This window comes from Dermacentor variabilis, chromosome 5, assembly GCF_050947875.1.
Source record: "Dermacentor variabilis isolate Ectoservices chromosome 5, ASM5094787v1, whole genome shotgun sequence".
Lineage (NCBI taxonomy): Eukaryota > Metazoa > Arthropoda > Arachnida > Ixodida > Ixodidae > Dermacentor > Dermacentor variabilis.
In genome coordinates this window covers 54,734,947-54,751,680 of record NC_134572.1, presented here as the reverse complement: position 1 = coordinate 54,751,680, position 16,734 = coordinate 54,734,947, and the positions used below count along the sequence as shown (strand labels likewise).

The following is a 16,734-nucleotide window of genomic DNA, read 5'->3' as shown; positions in this document are numbered from 1 at the left end:
CATTATTGACTAAACAAGGTAGTCACTGTTACTAATGGGTATCAACTGCCAATTCCAAACACAGTTAGCACCACCGGATACAAAGGTTCTAGATTATAAAGCATTTATTGCATCCACTCATGAATATGCCAGACTTGATCCGATAAAGGAGAGAGAATATTGGCGGTAACTATACCTCGTTTAACCAGCAAGGTTTCCAACGCATCATCATCATTATCTTTTATGTCCACTGCAGGACGAAGGCCTTTACCTGCGATATCCAATAATTCCTGTCCTGCGCCAACCGATTCCAACTAGCACCCGCGAATTTCTTTATTTCGTCGCCCCACCTTTTAATAAAGTTCTTCGTATTCGTATCGCCCCACCTAGTCTTCCGCAGTCGTCGACTGCACTTCCCTTCTCTTGGTGCCCATTCTGTAACCCTAATGGTCCAACGGATATCTAGTCTGCGCATTACATGACCAGCTCAGCCCCACTTTTCTTTTGATGCCAATTAAAATATCGGTTACACCCATTTGCTCTCTGATCCAAACCGCTCTCTTTCTGTCTCTTAACGTTATGCCTAGCATTCTTCGTTCCATCGCTCTTTGCGCGGTACTTGTTCTAAAGCTTATTAGTCAGTCTCCAAGTCTTTGCCCCGCATGTCAGCACCGGTAGAATGCATTGATTGTACACCTTTCTTCTTAATGATAATGGTAAGCTTCCAGTCAGGATCTCTCAATGTCTGCCGACTGCCGCTCCAACCCATTTTTATTCTGTAAATTTCCTGCTCATGATCAGGGTTCCCTGTGATTAATTGACCTAGGTAATAACTACACCGCTACTACCTGCAGTTATACCTAGGTAGCGATTGCTGTGAAAACTAGTTAGTAACTAGAACAACCTTTTTTTAAGAGAACATGGGTCTCGTTCTCTCCCCTTCTTTCTCTTTTTTCTTCCTTTATCCTTTTTCCCCAGCGCGGGGTGGCGAAACGGACGTGTGTCTAGTCAGCCTCTCAGCATTTACTTTTTTTTCTTCCTCGGTGTGAGCCCGTTTTCGAGGTCTAGTAGTCCGCGCCACCATGAAGAACTTTATGCTCGTAAAGAGAAGATGCCCTTGCACTGTTTGCTTATGACAACGCTTTCCAACATAAAGTCAGTTTACAAATAAATTATGTTTACATTCGACAGCGCTGTCACAAGTTTAGTGCAACGTAGAACTGATCGCATTTAACAGAAATATTGGCTTTATGACAAGTCTCACAATCGGTTGACTTCTAATGGCCGTTAGTAAGGCTTAAAAACGCTACGTAAGTGCACTGTTGCTGTTTGATTGAGCGAGTTATCTCAATAATCTGAGTGTGCTTTGCGCGTTTGTAGCTGGATTTTTGCAGTAATATATTCCCTGTTGATGCACCAAGCTAATGAGTCGGGGTTCTGCCGAGTGCAGGTGATGCAGTTTAGACTTTTGAGTTTTGTTGCCAGTGATATGGAAGCATGATCAGGGAGGCTCTGTTCGTGTTGGTTTATACTGAATGAAAGGATCAGCTATTTCCATACAATGGGAGCAGAATTTCTTTATACTTCTCGCGACAGCACGCAAATACAGAAAAAGAAAAGACATCTGTTAAAAACGAGTGAGCATTGAGGTTCATGCATGGAGCTGGGCTTCGTGTTATTTAACACAGACCCATCTGCAAAAGCGCGAAAAAATAAACTAGCTATATTTTGTCGTTGCTGTCAGCACATTTCCAATCGAAAGGCTGAACGTGTGACCAAAGCCATGGAACGTTCCTTGTGACTTCGTTGTCGCCAAGATTGAGAAAAAAGAGACAGCAGTGAGCTCTCGACTTTCGTTCGTTAAAAACTTCCGTCACTCTTTGGTCTCTTACTAATGACTAACATTAACGTACACAAGCATATTTTCATTCGTTCTTTCGTTCTTCCAAACGAGCTGTAGGAGGTGTGCAAACAGAAAAAAAAAGAAAACAATAATCGTGAAATGGTGGATGACAAGCAGCAAAAAATAAACGGGGAAATGACGCCGTGTTTCTATGAGCTTTATTTGCGAATAAGCAACAACAACAAAAAAGATGTAGAAAGACGCGCTTGCGATGAAAGGAACGTTAATTCAGTGCTGCCTTCCGAATAAACTCTCACTAGTTCACATGCCACGAACACGGGCGACTAGTGACAAATAAACAGTAAGGGACTGAAAACAAACACATTGGCGAACCGTATGCCTCACTGCCGCTTCGTTTTTGCAGCACTTTCGGTTGAAGTTTCCCCGAGTTGGTGAAGCGCATTTTCTCTGGAATTCGGGAACACCGAGACGGCCGTTTTCCTATGTTGCCGACAGTTGGTAAATAAAATAAAAAGAAAATAGAAACCGCCCGCGTTTGGCGGCGACGCTGAAGCAGCGGGGCGCAAAGCGGCGACGTTGTGGAGAAATTTTCTAGCCGAAAGTTTGAAGGCGCGCGTAGAGAGATGTTTGTAGTTTTCTGCATTATCCACTCTACAAAGCGACCTTAAATGCTTTCAGCGTGAGTTTTTGCTTCTGCCTATTATATGCATGTTTGTTTTTGTGAAATGTTTTCCAGCCCACGGAGTTGCATCGATGGCTATGGCGTCCTGTTGCTGTGCACGAAACCGTAGGCTTGATTTTCGGCTATGCTTTCCGCATTCCGGTGGTGTCGGAATGCAAAAACAATTTTGCACAGAGATTCTGGGGCAGGCTAAATGTTTTCAGGTTGCTAAATTTAAGCACTTTCATTAAGACACCCCTCAGAGCACATATGCGTAGAAGTCCGGAAATGAGAAGTCTGTGTTTTACTCGGCCATTATAATGATACTGCAAATTTGCCATGATATTTGAGTAGTAGTTAGGTTAAGCAATACACAAAGGAGTGCTAGATTTTATTGGTGAGCGACACTTACTGAGCCTGTAAGGGCGTATAACATTTCGCTCGGTAATACTAAACCTTTATAACTGGCTCCATGAATTATTTTGATTTTGTTTTCAGGGCCAGGTTTCGGTTCGCTGGTTATTGGTTACGAGCCCTTTTTATGTTGCACATGCTCTGTATATTATATTCGTCCTATATTGCTCATTATACATGATTACAATCCCTGGCCAGACTGTCATATTCCTTTAGATTACTGGACACTGCAGCATAAATCGAAGAAAGGAAAGAAGGGGTTCAGCTGCTTGTACAAATCTACATTAAAGAAATTTCAGGTGAATGTACACCACAAGAATGACTGCATCATCAATGACCATTCACAGACAATTCCTTAAGTTCCCGCGGTAAGGAATCGCCTTTGAAGTCAGCCGCTCCATCAAGATCACTTCACGTCTTGATACAATATATCATTAACTTCGTTTGAACGCTGCGTTCATCACTTGCTAGCTGCCTGCACTGTCTTAGGCGGACCATCAATCCCCAGTGTGACAACTGCGGTGCGTGAGACACAACAGGCAGCTTTTGTTAGAATTCACATCATACAGACGACGAGCAGACTTACTACTTCAGCAGATCAGGCTCAGCTTCAGAAGAACCAGTAATAACTTGCAAGCATACGAGGTTCTATGCCTTATTCAAAGCAACTTCAAGCTTTACATTTTCTTTTATCGTCACACCAAGACATCGGCTTAATTGACAAGCTCTTGCCGTTTACATCAAAACTATCACCTTTACCTTGCATGTACATACCATGCATACCATGGACATAAAATTTCTATTGTTTTTCCGTTTGCCACCCTCTTCCTCTTTGGTACTTTCCATCCTAAATCACTTTCACCATGCAGAGTAGCAAGTAGGTGTACATAAACGCCAGCAGAATTCTCTGCATCTCATTAAAAATGTTTTCTTTCACTCTCGCTCTTGGAGATAGGTTTACATATATGACAACATGATGTGCCCTTATTTTCATAAGCGACAACACGATTATATCACCTTGATACTCTCAAGTATCAAGGTGATAATTCCGAATAATTAAACATTATTCGCTGTTTTATCAGCAGCTGGTGTCCTCTTCAACCGAACTCCTTCCTTGGGCCTTGAAGGAAAAGAACGCTGCCCCGACACACTCTGGCGGCATGCAGAAATTTTCAGAATTCTTGGCTTGCATAACTGTATTCTTCATCTTCATTTTTCTTTTGAGTGAGTGTTATCTTGTGTGTTGTTTGCCACCAGCAGGCTGAAAGGTAAGACAACTTAAAGGAGGATTCGGTGTAGAAGTACAGCAAGAGATGCTCATCCGACTACTCCATCTCAAGTCTGAATGGGAAATGAAATCCTACGCAGCTGGGGGGGAGGGGCTCCGCAAGGGCACCACAGCGGAGACTGTTGTTGTTCAAGAGCTTAGAATAGTCAAAGCGAGAGGTAAGGATTCACGCACGCAATGATTCAGTGCTTTGAAAATGCGGTAATGTGGTAATGAAGTATGTACGTACATGGACGTGCAGGAAAATGCGGTGCACTTGTCGTCCAGCGAACGCATGCGGCAGTTGAACAGCTCACTCGGAGTGTAGGCAGCCTCGTCGCGGAGTTGAGGGTCAAAAAGGAGCCTCTCTGCCAAGGCTTCAGATCCGCCCTGCGATGCGATTGCCAGCAAAAAATACTGTTTTAGTGCTAATTTCTTTTAGCGCAGAGACGTCCGCCTGAACTTAGGCGCTCCTTTGCAGCCGTGGAGCGTGGGGATGACGGAAGGTCTCGCTTGTGATGACGACAAGAGGGAGAGAGAGAGAAAGGTAAGTATGCGATTCTACATGAATCTTGAGATTAGATCACCTAGTAAGACAGCAAAAACCTCTGCTTAGTTATACAGCGAGAGAGAGAGAGAGAGAAACGAAAGCCGGAGTTTAAGCAGAGGATAGCTCCGGTAGGCTGCCCTGTGCTGAGACAGGAGGAAACGGGTGCGAAAGAAAATGAAGAGAGAAGTTCACAGTTTCGCTCTATTTTGCATGCAGGCACTCGGGAAGGGAAACGGGGTGCTTGCTACCCCATTGATCAAAGTCGACTCCCTAGAGAACGACCTGCTTCTGGAGCACGGACGACAACGCCGAATGGATCGTGTCACCTCGTTGGCGCTGCTTCACAAAACTACGGCGTGCGCCGTGTGCTCTGTTGTTACTTGCCCGAAAATGCGCCTTTTCACCATGCACATTTCATGCTTTTTGTTAACAGCGAGGGCATCTATAGGGCATAATTCGGCTTGGATATGTTCGGAGCTGCCGGCGCCCATTGTGAAGCGGAGTAAACGAAGATAGCCGACTACATGCGAAGCTTGGATGTCCCAGGCCGAGCATTACTGAAAGCGTCGGAAAAGATGTCAAGGGTAGAGCGGGGGGGAAGGGAGGGGGGGCGGTGAGTAGGTTATACATAGCAGTTTGTGAACTAGAAAAAAAGAATTCACCTACGATTACGATACCACCTCATGCGAAATGCGAATTTGGAGCGCAGCTGTTTAGGTGTTTTGAATTCGCAATATACTGTGGCAAAGAATGGATTCTGAACGACAGCGTGCTCTCGGCGGCGGCGCTGATGAGCCTCTGCTATAGAGCAGCTCGTTTAGCAGCAGCGGCAGACGAAATATTTCTACCGGTTGCGTCGCTCGTTGTTCAGACAGAAAGCGTGAACAGAGAAATAAATTATCCAAGAGTGGACACTCCCAGAGAGCCCAGCGGCCGAAGTGACTGCAGCGCACCAAGCCGCCGGCGTTCATACCTGAACGACACTTCCGGTTTCGGTTTTGGGCGCGCGCATTTTGAACGCTAGCTTTTACGCATTACGCCGGCTGGGCTGATCGACGCGTTTATTATTTCTTTTTTGCTTCTACAGCTCAACCGCAAGTGATTTTCGTGCAAAATCGTTGTATTACGTAAAACTGATTGCGAACGATCTTGATACAAGTCTCGATCGAATATGTGCCACGTGCAATTTCATAAAGACGCAAGACGGCTCGTGAAATTATGAAATCTTTATTTTATTCTATATAAATGCTCATTACGGGCTTTTTCTGCATTAATGCAATTTTGCGGCACCACGTAAGCAGCAGTAGTTCCCGTACGAAGCTCCACCGGACGAAGTCAGCTGAAGAAAGTAAATTACAAGCATGTGTCATTTTGGTATTAACACATACGAATAATGCCTGTAAAGGCGAAATGTGCGAAAGTGGTGAATGGGAGCACTACCAAAAAAGAAATGCAGTTCGCTTTTACATACATGGCATAAAAAATAGCCGCCTCATCCCAAACGAATACCGTGCATACTGCGAGAACATCCTACTTCCAAGCATTCCCCTCTTCCCGGGACTTATTTCCTGCACTTAAGAGCACGAATACACGGGCCACTGCGCATTTCCAAAAGAACTTGGCTACAATCGACGCTATGCTACTCTACGAAAACACAGAGGTGACCACAACACAGGCCCTCAACCAGACCATGCTGTACGCTCACAGAATTCCTTCTACTCGCACTCAAGACAAATGCATGAGTGCAAAGCCTGTGCTCAGTCGTGCAGAAAGAATTTTCGAGTCCCAAGGTCTTAGTATTTGAGCTCCTTCGCGTTATCTTTTGCGCGTACTGCATTTGCAAGCGACACACTATCGTGTTATCACTCTTGGCAATTGTTCGTTGCGTTTTCTACAAGCGTGAGCACCGAAAGCGGGTTTAAGTTGTTGCGGGGCCACGAAAATTATCACTAACTTGTCACAGTAAAATTCAGTACACGCCAGACTAACTTTGTCACCATGGCCAAGCTGCTTTTCGCTGCGTCATGGCAGGAGCGGATAGTTTGCCTCAAAATTATCCCAAAATGCAACGAAATTAATTCCAATCATATTTGTGGTCAGAGAAAGCGTCACGAACTTGTCCCGGTAAGAATCAGTACACGCGAAAAACCTACGCCACACAGCCAAGCTGCTTTTCGCTAACTACGTCACAAGGCCACGTGCGGCGAGCATGCCTCATAAGTAATAAAAGAGTATCGAAATTAATTTTCAACAATGTTGGGTGTCAGAGAAAGCGCCACAAACTTGTCAGTGCATTAAAGCGCGAAACTTAACTACGTACTACGCCCGAGCTGCGTTTCGCTAACCGCGTCACAACGCCAGGCACGGCCACTGCGCTTGAAAACTACCCCCAAAAGTACCTAAATTAGTTACAATAACGTTGGGGATTAGAGAAAGCGCCAAAACTTATCCCAGTAAGATTATGTGCACACGAAACTGCGTCACAGCGCCCTGTGTGACCAGCGTGCCCCAAAACTAGAGAAATAAGTTAAAATAATGTTGGGCTCATAGAAAGCGTCGCAAACATCTCCCAGTACGAGTAATTAATTCAACCTAACAGTGCCACGATGGCTGAGCTGTTTTTCGCTAACTGCGTCACAAGTCTAGGTTACGTGCCGCAAGCCTAATTGCTTGAAATGCGTCGAAGACTGTCGAACAAAATTTCTCACCTTGCCGTAGTCCAGTAGTGCAGTGGTGCCGTGTCGAAGTGCAGAAGGAACGCGAGAATTCGCCGGGAGCCCAACAAACCAGGCTAAATCCGAAAATAGAAAAACAGGCAGACGGGTCGCCGCACGGGCCAACGCTGAGATGCGCAACCATGCGCAGCCGGTCTCGCTCGGTTCGGCGGCGTGTCTGACGAATGACGCATGTGAATGACGCATGCATCTGGCGTGTCATTAAGCTGTCGCTAGGCAACGGAAGAAAACGTAAGCCGCAAAGTATAATTTCACTTATACGCAGATATTTTTAGTTTTACCGAGAAACAATAAAAAAATGAAACAATGCTAACTTCGTTTCACACTCAATTTCGTTTTTTTCGATGCTCGCGGCCGCAAACGGTCGGCGTTAATACTAGCGTGACGTATTTCCTGTTGCCTGTTTTCGCCGAGTGTCCCTCTTGTATAATTTATTTCTCTATGGTGAACACTGGAACGCGTGGATCTTGCGGAACTAGCGGCGGCGGCGCCACTGTACACTCTTCCGCAAAAGTACACCCTTTGGGGTGTGTATCTGCCACACAACAATAATAGTCATCTGCCTTGCGTGCGTTTCCTTTCTTGAAAACGCCGCGTCCGCTACTTTCCTGTCGGGAAAGCTATGTCATGCTGATAACGCGCATGTCGTTCGTTAATGAGAAGCACCGGGCTCGCGCGTTAAAGAAAGGAAATGCGGACAAGACAGATGACGATTATTGCTGTGTGGCAAAATGGTGTAATTTTGCTTATGAGCGATAGAGCATGCGAAGTGGGTCTGAAGCCCACGCGAGCGCTTTATTTCCGCGCTCCCCGAATGCCTGGTCGCCGTCGGCGCTATGCTTTCCTCGTCACCCTTTCGACATACCCTCCTCCGCTTTCCGCCTCATGGTGCCGCTGCAGCGTCATATTTGCTTTCCTCCTCGCGTTACTTCGCTCTCGCCGCTTTTTTCATTATTCGCTGCGCGCCGAGTTCCGCTCTCATCTTTCGCTGTGTTAATTCGCTCGGTTACAAGCGACGCCGAGGCTCGCCGCAGGAAGGGGCGTCTAAAGCCGAGACCACACGTGTGCACGCTAGCGGACGCGCGCAAGCTCGCGTCCGCGCGCCTAGTGCCTACCGCGCCTCGCGAGGAATGGCGGTTTGCATCCACAAAGACGCGCGACAGTGCGACAGCGCGCGCTCATCCATAGAGTTTCCTACAAGAATTTGTAGGAAACTATGCTCATTGGGATCACACGCCGCTTCGTACTTTGTTGTTGACATTGTTTCAAAATGCTTTCATATCTATAACCCTGATTGCTATATTTTTACAGCTGTTAGATAAGCACAAAAAGGAAAGAAGACGCACTTTCTTGCATGATATAAATCTGAGAGCTGAATGTACAGCGCCGTAGCTGCGTAGCCAGGCGCGCCGACGCGAGGCAGCCCGAGTGCGCGATAACAGAGAGGAGCTGTCCCCCGAGATCACGCCGCGTTTCGACGCGCATGAGCCATGCCGCACCATCTGCGCATGCGTGGGCCCGCGGACGCGAGCTGGCGCGCGTCCGCAAGCGTACGTGTGGTCTTGGATTAAGAGCTGCGCTCTAAAAGCTATTCATCACACGCGTCGAAAGAAAACCATTGCGCGCGCTGACAGTTTTCAGAGCTGCTTCGAAAAGGAGTGCACATAGTTTCCCTTTAACATTAAAATTGGCGCCGCGCTACGCAATTCGCTTATAGTTTGAATGCCTGCATCGGCTTACAGTGGTTTGTCGAATTATTAAACTGTGTCGTACAGGCTTACTCACGATTAGTGGATCTTTGCGTAACGTAACAACAGTACAAAAGCGTGCACTTTCATGTTTAGTGTATTAGCCTAGAATGTTAAGAAACAGTGGGTCGCACACATGCGAGACGACACCTGGCTGCACTCACCTGGCAGAGTGAATTGTTATTCCCGCAAAGAACATCTCGCTTGGACCTGCATTCGGAGGCCCGGACCAGAAGGATTGATTGAAGAAACGAATAAATCGTGAGCAGTATTCGGCGCTCCCAGCCACCCAACCACCCTTTCGTCGGCGAACGTATTGTAGTTCATAAGGTGGCACTGCTTTATCAAAAATATATTCACGTTGCGAAGGTGGCTACAACGAGATGCTAAGACATTCGCCACGTAGGTAAGTTTTACAACTGTTATTTCTTTTTTTCTTATTATGACCGGCATTTTTTACAGCCAGCTGTTGTTACAGATATTCCGTTCTCCAGTTTGAATCGCGCTGGTCTACTGTATTAAACTCGCAATCTTGTTAAAGGGACCCTGAAACGATTTTGACAATTTTGTACAAACGCGCTGAGTCGTTAGAGTAGGTCCTTCTGATCATTAATTAATGCATCTAAGTGCTCCGCGTAAAGCGTCTAACTTACTATAAGGTTTTAAAAATGTACATCGCTGCCGATCGCAGCACACTGCTCGGCGGAATTTTGAGCCGCCCCTACGTATATGACATAAATCACCCAGTCGACATCAGTGTGGCGAGCTATCCGATTGGCTGCCCAGGGCGCGTGATCGATAATTTTTCCAACCTTATAATAAACAAATGATAGTCGTAATAGTTGGAATGTTAGTTAATTTGTTATTATAAAAAGAAAGTAGCATAAAGAGAATGCACAACAACAATTTTTCAGTACACTTAAGCACTTCCGGCACACAGCAAGTGTCTGATTGTGTTACAACGTGCTCCGTCTTTGACGAGAGCTCCCGCCGTCAGTGTCGGTCTGTCTTTTCGTGAGCACGATGAATCACCATTGTTGCGTTGTGGGCTGTAGACATAGCGACTGGAAATATGTCAAGTTGTGGCATCGTGTCCCTCTGCAAGGCAGCAGACGAGTGGAGTGGCTGCAGCGCATCGGACTATCAGTATCCGATCAGCGCCAGGATTTGAATAGTAAGAAGAGCACACCGTACAACTTGAATGTTCTTTTTTCCTTTTCCAAGCTAAACAGCTCCGAGAAGACAGACACGTATCGAATAGAGAAAGTCAATTCCCGTATTTACGCTTACCGGTGATAGTTGTCATCGTCGGGGCCATCAGGGGAATTGGGTGAGTCTGGTGGTGGCGAATCGTTGCTGCCGTCGTCAGCGTGGAGCGGATTGTGAAAAGGTGTGTCGCTATGTGGGTCAAAACCCATCTCCTCGCTCATCCGGTGCAACCGCTCCTCAAGCTCCGGGTTCATGACGCGAATGACCATCAACAGAACGACTGGAACGCACGCTGCTTGGATAGCTCTCGCTGGTGATCGACGGCCAAGCGACTAGCGGGGCCGGGCTCCAAAACAACCGAAAGTGGACGATTTGACGTCGCATCGTGACGCAGAACCAGTGAAAGCGCAGCTTAGTCCCGATCGCTCGGCCAACCAGTTGAGGAGGAAAAACATGGCTAGGGAGGAGGGTAACTTGTAATCGCTTGTAGCTCCCTTAATACGTAACGCTTCACTTAAATTGTGGCGCGAATGTTCTACTTAAGCTGTACCCTACGCGCCTACAAAATTTGTCCGAACCGTTTCAGGGGCCCTTTAATAGAAGTACCATCAAACGTTTAGCTACGCCAGCGTCACTGACACGACTGCAACAGGCTTTACTTAGACCCATGAATGCTGGAACATCAACGACAGTACTCATCCAGAAAGTAGACCCCCGAAGTTTGTTTTCTGCTTTGACATGTAATAGTTTAGTGCTCGGAGCCAACATGGAAGGCACCGCAAATAACATATGAGCTGAGGTATCATTTATCTTGCCATAATTACCACAGGAAGACAACATGCACTGAAGCCAAGGAAGACACACAGAAATTAAGATGCATGGTTAGATGAAAGAATCTATGAAAGAATCTATTAATTATCGGGAAGGGTGAAATTGAGTTCATACAAAAATTGAAGATGTGCGATGACATAGCGTGACAGATAGCGTTAGACTGGCTGTCGAACTCACACCACCGCGCACTATTTACAGGTAGCTCTAGAACTGATGCAGATGATTATTGGGCGCCAGTCACGAGCCTCGTCGCAAATGTTTGTCGCGTAACAGTGTTATGTACAGCGAAACACTGCAGTTGAATAGAGTGCTGGATAGAAGAACGATGCACGCAATGTGTGTTGGACATAACTCTATAGGCGCAGATTTAACAGTGCAGGGCTACGGTTGTTTGAACGACCAGCGCTTGAAAAAATAAATAAATAGAAAAAGCGAGAAGCGCGTGAAAAACAATTCGAGGTTGTTTTGTGGAAGCTTATTAAGCGGTAACAGCGCATGTACGGCGTATATATGCGAGAGGCATCGCCTGATGTTGGCCTGTCTATTTTACGCCTTGAGGTAAATGTGCTGTTCAACACCCATTATATTATCACCAGACTATTTCATGTCCACTGCATGGGTGAAGGCCTTTTTCGGCGATCTCCAAGTCTCGCGCCAGCCGACCTTTATCCGATGCCTGCAAATTTCCCAATTCCATCAGACCACCCACAGCTCTGCTGTCGTCGACTGCGTTTAACTTCCCTTAACTTCACGAATGTTGGAATAAAGTTTGATTTGATTTGTGAAAACTCCGTAATTGTGATAGATCGCATTTGTCTTGCCAACTTCACTTCCTGTTAATCTCATCTAGATTACTGAACGGTATCTAAAGAATACATTGTTGCGCCAAAAAACGAAAAATAAAGACTTGGGAAGGAAGAGTACGAAAAGACAGATTGAGCGCTGAACTTGCAACGATTTCAAGTACTTTAAAAGAAACTGGCTAACTATCTGCTGCCAAGAGCCTTTCTCGCTTACGATGGCACGGAATGGAATTCCTTCCTTGTGGGATTTTGCTGTGAAAAACAGGTTTAAGGAAGCACCTTTACAATCACTTATTGCCTTGACTAACTTCGAAAGATGAAGTTCTGTGCAAAGGGCGACAGCTTGTTTCTTGACTCTTGTTGCCTTTTCTTTGACTAGGACAAAGTTCTTATCTACAGCTTGTTGTGCCTTGTCGCTAAACACACCTCCTGAGAAGACCACGAAACGTCCTTCCTTATCAGACTGAAGAAGCTGGAGGTTATTTTCTTTGAAAAAGGTTACGATGGTCCTTGTAGGGTCTCTGGACTTGTCGGACCGCACATTGTTGGGAGCTCTACCAATGGCATCAACACCTTCCAAGAGGCATCTCTCCTGGTTTTCACTGGTGGCTTTCTTTGAAATCCGTCTATTTAAGGCCAATAAATCATGGGCTGGTATACGTGGTTCATGGCTATACTTCGGCCCTTTGTCTAGGACACGAGTGATGCTTCCCGGGATTACGATATGGTCTTCCGGCACCAACAGACCCTCTTTTCGTGTTGCCTTCTTGTCTCTCGGGACATGAAGCAGTCCTCTAATGCAGAATCCCACAAGGAAGGAATTCCATTCCGTGCCATCGTAAGCGAGAAAGGCTCTTGGCAGCAGATAGTTAGCCAGTTTCTTTTAAAGTACTTGAAATCGTTGCAAGTTCAGCGCTCAATCTGTCTTTTCGTACTCTTCCTTCCCAAGTCTTTATTTTTCGTTTTTTGGCGCAACAATGTATTCTTTAGATCCCAACCAACTCGCCCAGCAACAAGTTCTACTCGACTACATTTCTAGTACAGTGGGCCCCTTTTCTACCATGTCTACTTCAAGTTACATCAACCATCTCAGTTTTATTGTGCAATCGGTGTGTCGATCTAGGTTCATCGCTTTCTGCTTACGGAAAGGACTTGTGCCAGCTGAGGTCAGTTTCCTTTTTGGTCCTTTCAAGGCGTCAACAGGTCACGTCAAGCGCATTTGCAAGATTCTTCGCTCGGAGTTGTGGGCTCAAGTTAGACATAGCTGGGATGTCCTGCGTGTCCTTTGCTATGCTTCGTACCCTACATGGATTGCTGAGCAGCGTTTCAGGATTCTCAAACGTCAGGCCTCCCAAGCTACCGAATTCTTGTGGTTGGACTGCATTAGAGGACTGCTTCATGTCCCGAGAGACAAGAAGGCAACACGAAAAGAGGGTCTGTTGGTGCCGGAAGACCATATCGTAATCCCGGGAAGCATCACTCGTGTCCTAGACAAAGGGCCGAAGTATAGCCATGAACCACGTATACCAGCCCATGATTTATTGGCCTTAAATAGACGGATTTCAAAGAAAGCCACCAGTGAAAACCAGGAGAGATGCCTCTTGGAAGGTGTTGATGCCATTGGTAGAGCTCCCAACAATGTGCGGTCCGACAAGTCCAGAGACCCTACAAGGACCATCGTAACCTTTTTCAAAGAAAATAACCTCCAGCTTCTTCAGTCTGATAAGGAAGGACGTTTCGTGGTCTTCTCAGGAGGTGTGTTTAGCGACAAGGCACAACAAGCTGTAGATAAGAACTTTGTCCTAGTCAAAGAAAAGGCAACAAGAGTCAAGAAACAAGCTGTCGCCCTTTGCACAGAACTTCATCTTTCGAAGTTAGTCAAGGCAATAAGTGATTGTAAAGGTGCTTCCTTAAACCTGTTTTTCACAGCAAAATCCCACAAGGAAGGAATTCCATTCCGTGCCATCGTAAGCGAGAAAGGCTCTTGGCAGCAGATAGTTAGCCAGTTTCTTTTAAAGTACTTGAAATCGTTGCAAGTTCAGCGCTCAATCTGTCTTTTCGTACTCTTCCTTCCCAAGTCTTTATTTTTCGTTTTTTGGCGCAACAATGTATTCTTTAGATCCCAACCAACTCGCCCAGCAACAAGTTCTACTGAACGGTATCCGTAAGCTCTCTAATCCACAGGGTGTTGTTATGAAAGCCAAAATGCATAATGCAATAGATCGCATTTATCTTGCCAACTTCACTTCCTGTTAATCTCATCTAGAATACTCAACGGCACTGGCAAGCTCTCCAATCCATAGGGCGTTGTTACGAAAGCCAAAATGCATACAGCGGGGTAACATAATTTAATCAGTAACCTCATAAGGCAGAGTTATGCCTATAGGGGAGCCTACGGAGACTTCATGTAAATGCGGTTCCTAAGGGAGCCTACACGTGCGACTTGCGGGATTACAGCGCCGAGTTAGAGCGCTGCCCAGCGGTCCAGCAGTAAAGCTGTCGAGAATATTACAACGCTCCGGTGGTCGTTGCACTGTTGGAGACGGTAACGACTACGCATGCTCATGCGACGCCAAATGTGCGTTGGAAGTGCCTTGCACGTTGCTTCCGCTTTAGACAACACTGCGGACCGCGCGAAGCGCCAGTGCAACTGCCGTGGTAGCAGCAGCGGTACAGTTCAGCCGTGTATATATGAGAAACAGGAAGTATGCGTGTCTACCATTTCTCGATGCAGATGGTGGCGGCGGGGAAGCGGATGTGCCGTGAACCGTGCTCCTTGTACACGGTGACGGTGAAGGCGTGCCGGGTGTACAGCTGCAGCACATCGGACGCCTGGTAGAGGAAGCCCGCCGTGCAGGCGATCCACACGAAGGCCTTGGAGACGACGCGCCAGGCTCCGGCCATCCTGAGCGGGCGGCTCGCAAAGTATCGCGTGTCGCTGGATCTGCGACCTAAACCACGGCCGTTTTAGCATCGAAAAGAAAGCGTTCCCGTCGGGAAACACAGACATGGGCAGCAGGGAAGAAGACACACGAAACACTGCTGGACTAGCTACTGAATGTTTAACTATTAGTGTTGACACCTAATACAGGGAAAGAGCAAAACTGCATTTTATCAAAACCATTGACAGTGCACTACATAATCTTATAAGACGTCAATGATTTAGACAAAAAAAAAATAACGACAAGCTGACGCGCTTAAATTTTAGAAGTCACGGCCATTTACACGTGAGCAGGCACTCACGCATCAGTCCACCGCTAATTCTACTAACCGAAAAAGAAAAAGGGCACATGCGCATAACCAGTCTGTGAGCGTAGAAAACGAACTGTCGGCGTGACTAGAGAAAAAAGAGGGACGCGGAACTGGTTGTTGTTGCTATAGGAAGTCTAAAAAAAAAGGAATAATAAACTTTTAGTTACTAGTCCAGCGGCGTATCGTAGGCAATAAATAATTTAAAAAATGGCGTGTCCTGCATCCTCTTTCCTGCCGACCGTTGTGCAGCTGAGCTTGTTGTCGCGGTTTCGATCCCAGCTGCGGCGGCCGCAATTCTATGACAGTGAAATGCGAAAACCGCTCGTGTATCAGATTTACTTGCAACGGTAAAAAACCCCAGGTTGTCAAAATTAAACCGAGGTCCCCCCCTCTCGGCCTCCCTACAGCCTACCTACTAATCAAATCATGGTTTCGGTGCGTAACACCCCAGAATTTAATTTTGTTATTCCTGCTGACCATGTCCTTAGCTTTCTGTTGGGCAACCTTTTCTTTTTCCGCAATTTGGATCCACCGAGTTCAGACAAATGCCATTGTCAATTTTAGAAGCTGCATAACGAAAGCACAGCAAGTGACCACCGACTATACGTTGTGTTTCCTTACAGGTTCCCTAGAAACATCTACTTTGGTGCAGTGACGATTGGAACAAGGACTGTCTGTTTTTTTTTATTTTATAATAAAGTTTGTTTACACATCGGGATGACCTACCGTGGTTGCTTAGTGGCTATAGCGTTGGGCTGCTGAGCATGAAGTCACGGGATCAAATCCCGGCCACGGAGGCCGCATTTCGATGGGGACGAAATGCGAGAACATCCGTGTACGTACGTTCAGGCGCACGTTAAAAAAAAAACAAAAAAACAAGGTGGTCCTAATTATTGTGGAATGCCCTGCTGCGGCGTGCCTCGTAATCAGATCGAGGTTTTGGCACATAAAACTACATAATGCAATTGATTTTTAACATTGGTATGGTTTAAGCTGCAAATGGTGGGTCTTTACCTGTCTTACAAATGCCGTAAATTGGGAATGTGGTGGGCAGTACCACGCGCAGTATGGGCGTGGAGGCTGTAGGAGTTCCTGTCTGTTAAACCATACATTAAAATAAACTAATAACGCACTGCATACTTACAAGGAAATACTTTAGAATTTACCCCCAACTGCGAGCTGAGTGAAAAAGAAATGAAGGAGAAGAAAAGAAGTGACACTTGCGCAAGCGCAAGGACACGGAGAAGTGAGATATGTAAAACAAAATATAAAAATCAACGAAGAAAACGTTCGGGAGACGATTTGATTTTTGGCTCACGATGTCAAAAACAGCCCCGAATGCACAGGTCCATTAAATAGCTGTTGATAAGACACACTTGGCTGCGTTCTCCATCCATGTATCTCACACTTTGCACTCCTGG

At 46.2% G+C, this 16,734-nt stretch overlaps 1 protein-coding gene across 1 annotated transcript in view; it reads right to left on the bottom strand.

The window, feature by feature from the left end:
* LOC142583533 (uncharacterized) overlaps positions 1-15,007 on the bottom strand; it is a 40,149-nt gene extending 25,142 nt beyond the window's left edge. Inside the window, exons 1-3 of the mRNA XM_075694021.1 lie at positions 14,781-15,007; positions 7,444-7,666; positions 4,436-4,575 (exon numbers count right to left, since the gene is read on the bottom strand). Coding sequence (XP_075550136.1) covers positions 4,436-4,575; positions 7,444-7,666; positions 14,781-14,965 — 548 coding nt within the window. The 5' untranslated portion in view covers positions 14,966-15,007. The remainder of the gene's footprint in view (positions 1-4,435; positions 4,576-7,443; positions 7,667-14,780) is intronic.
* Between the last annotated feature and the right edge of the window lie 1,727 nt (positions 15,008-16,734).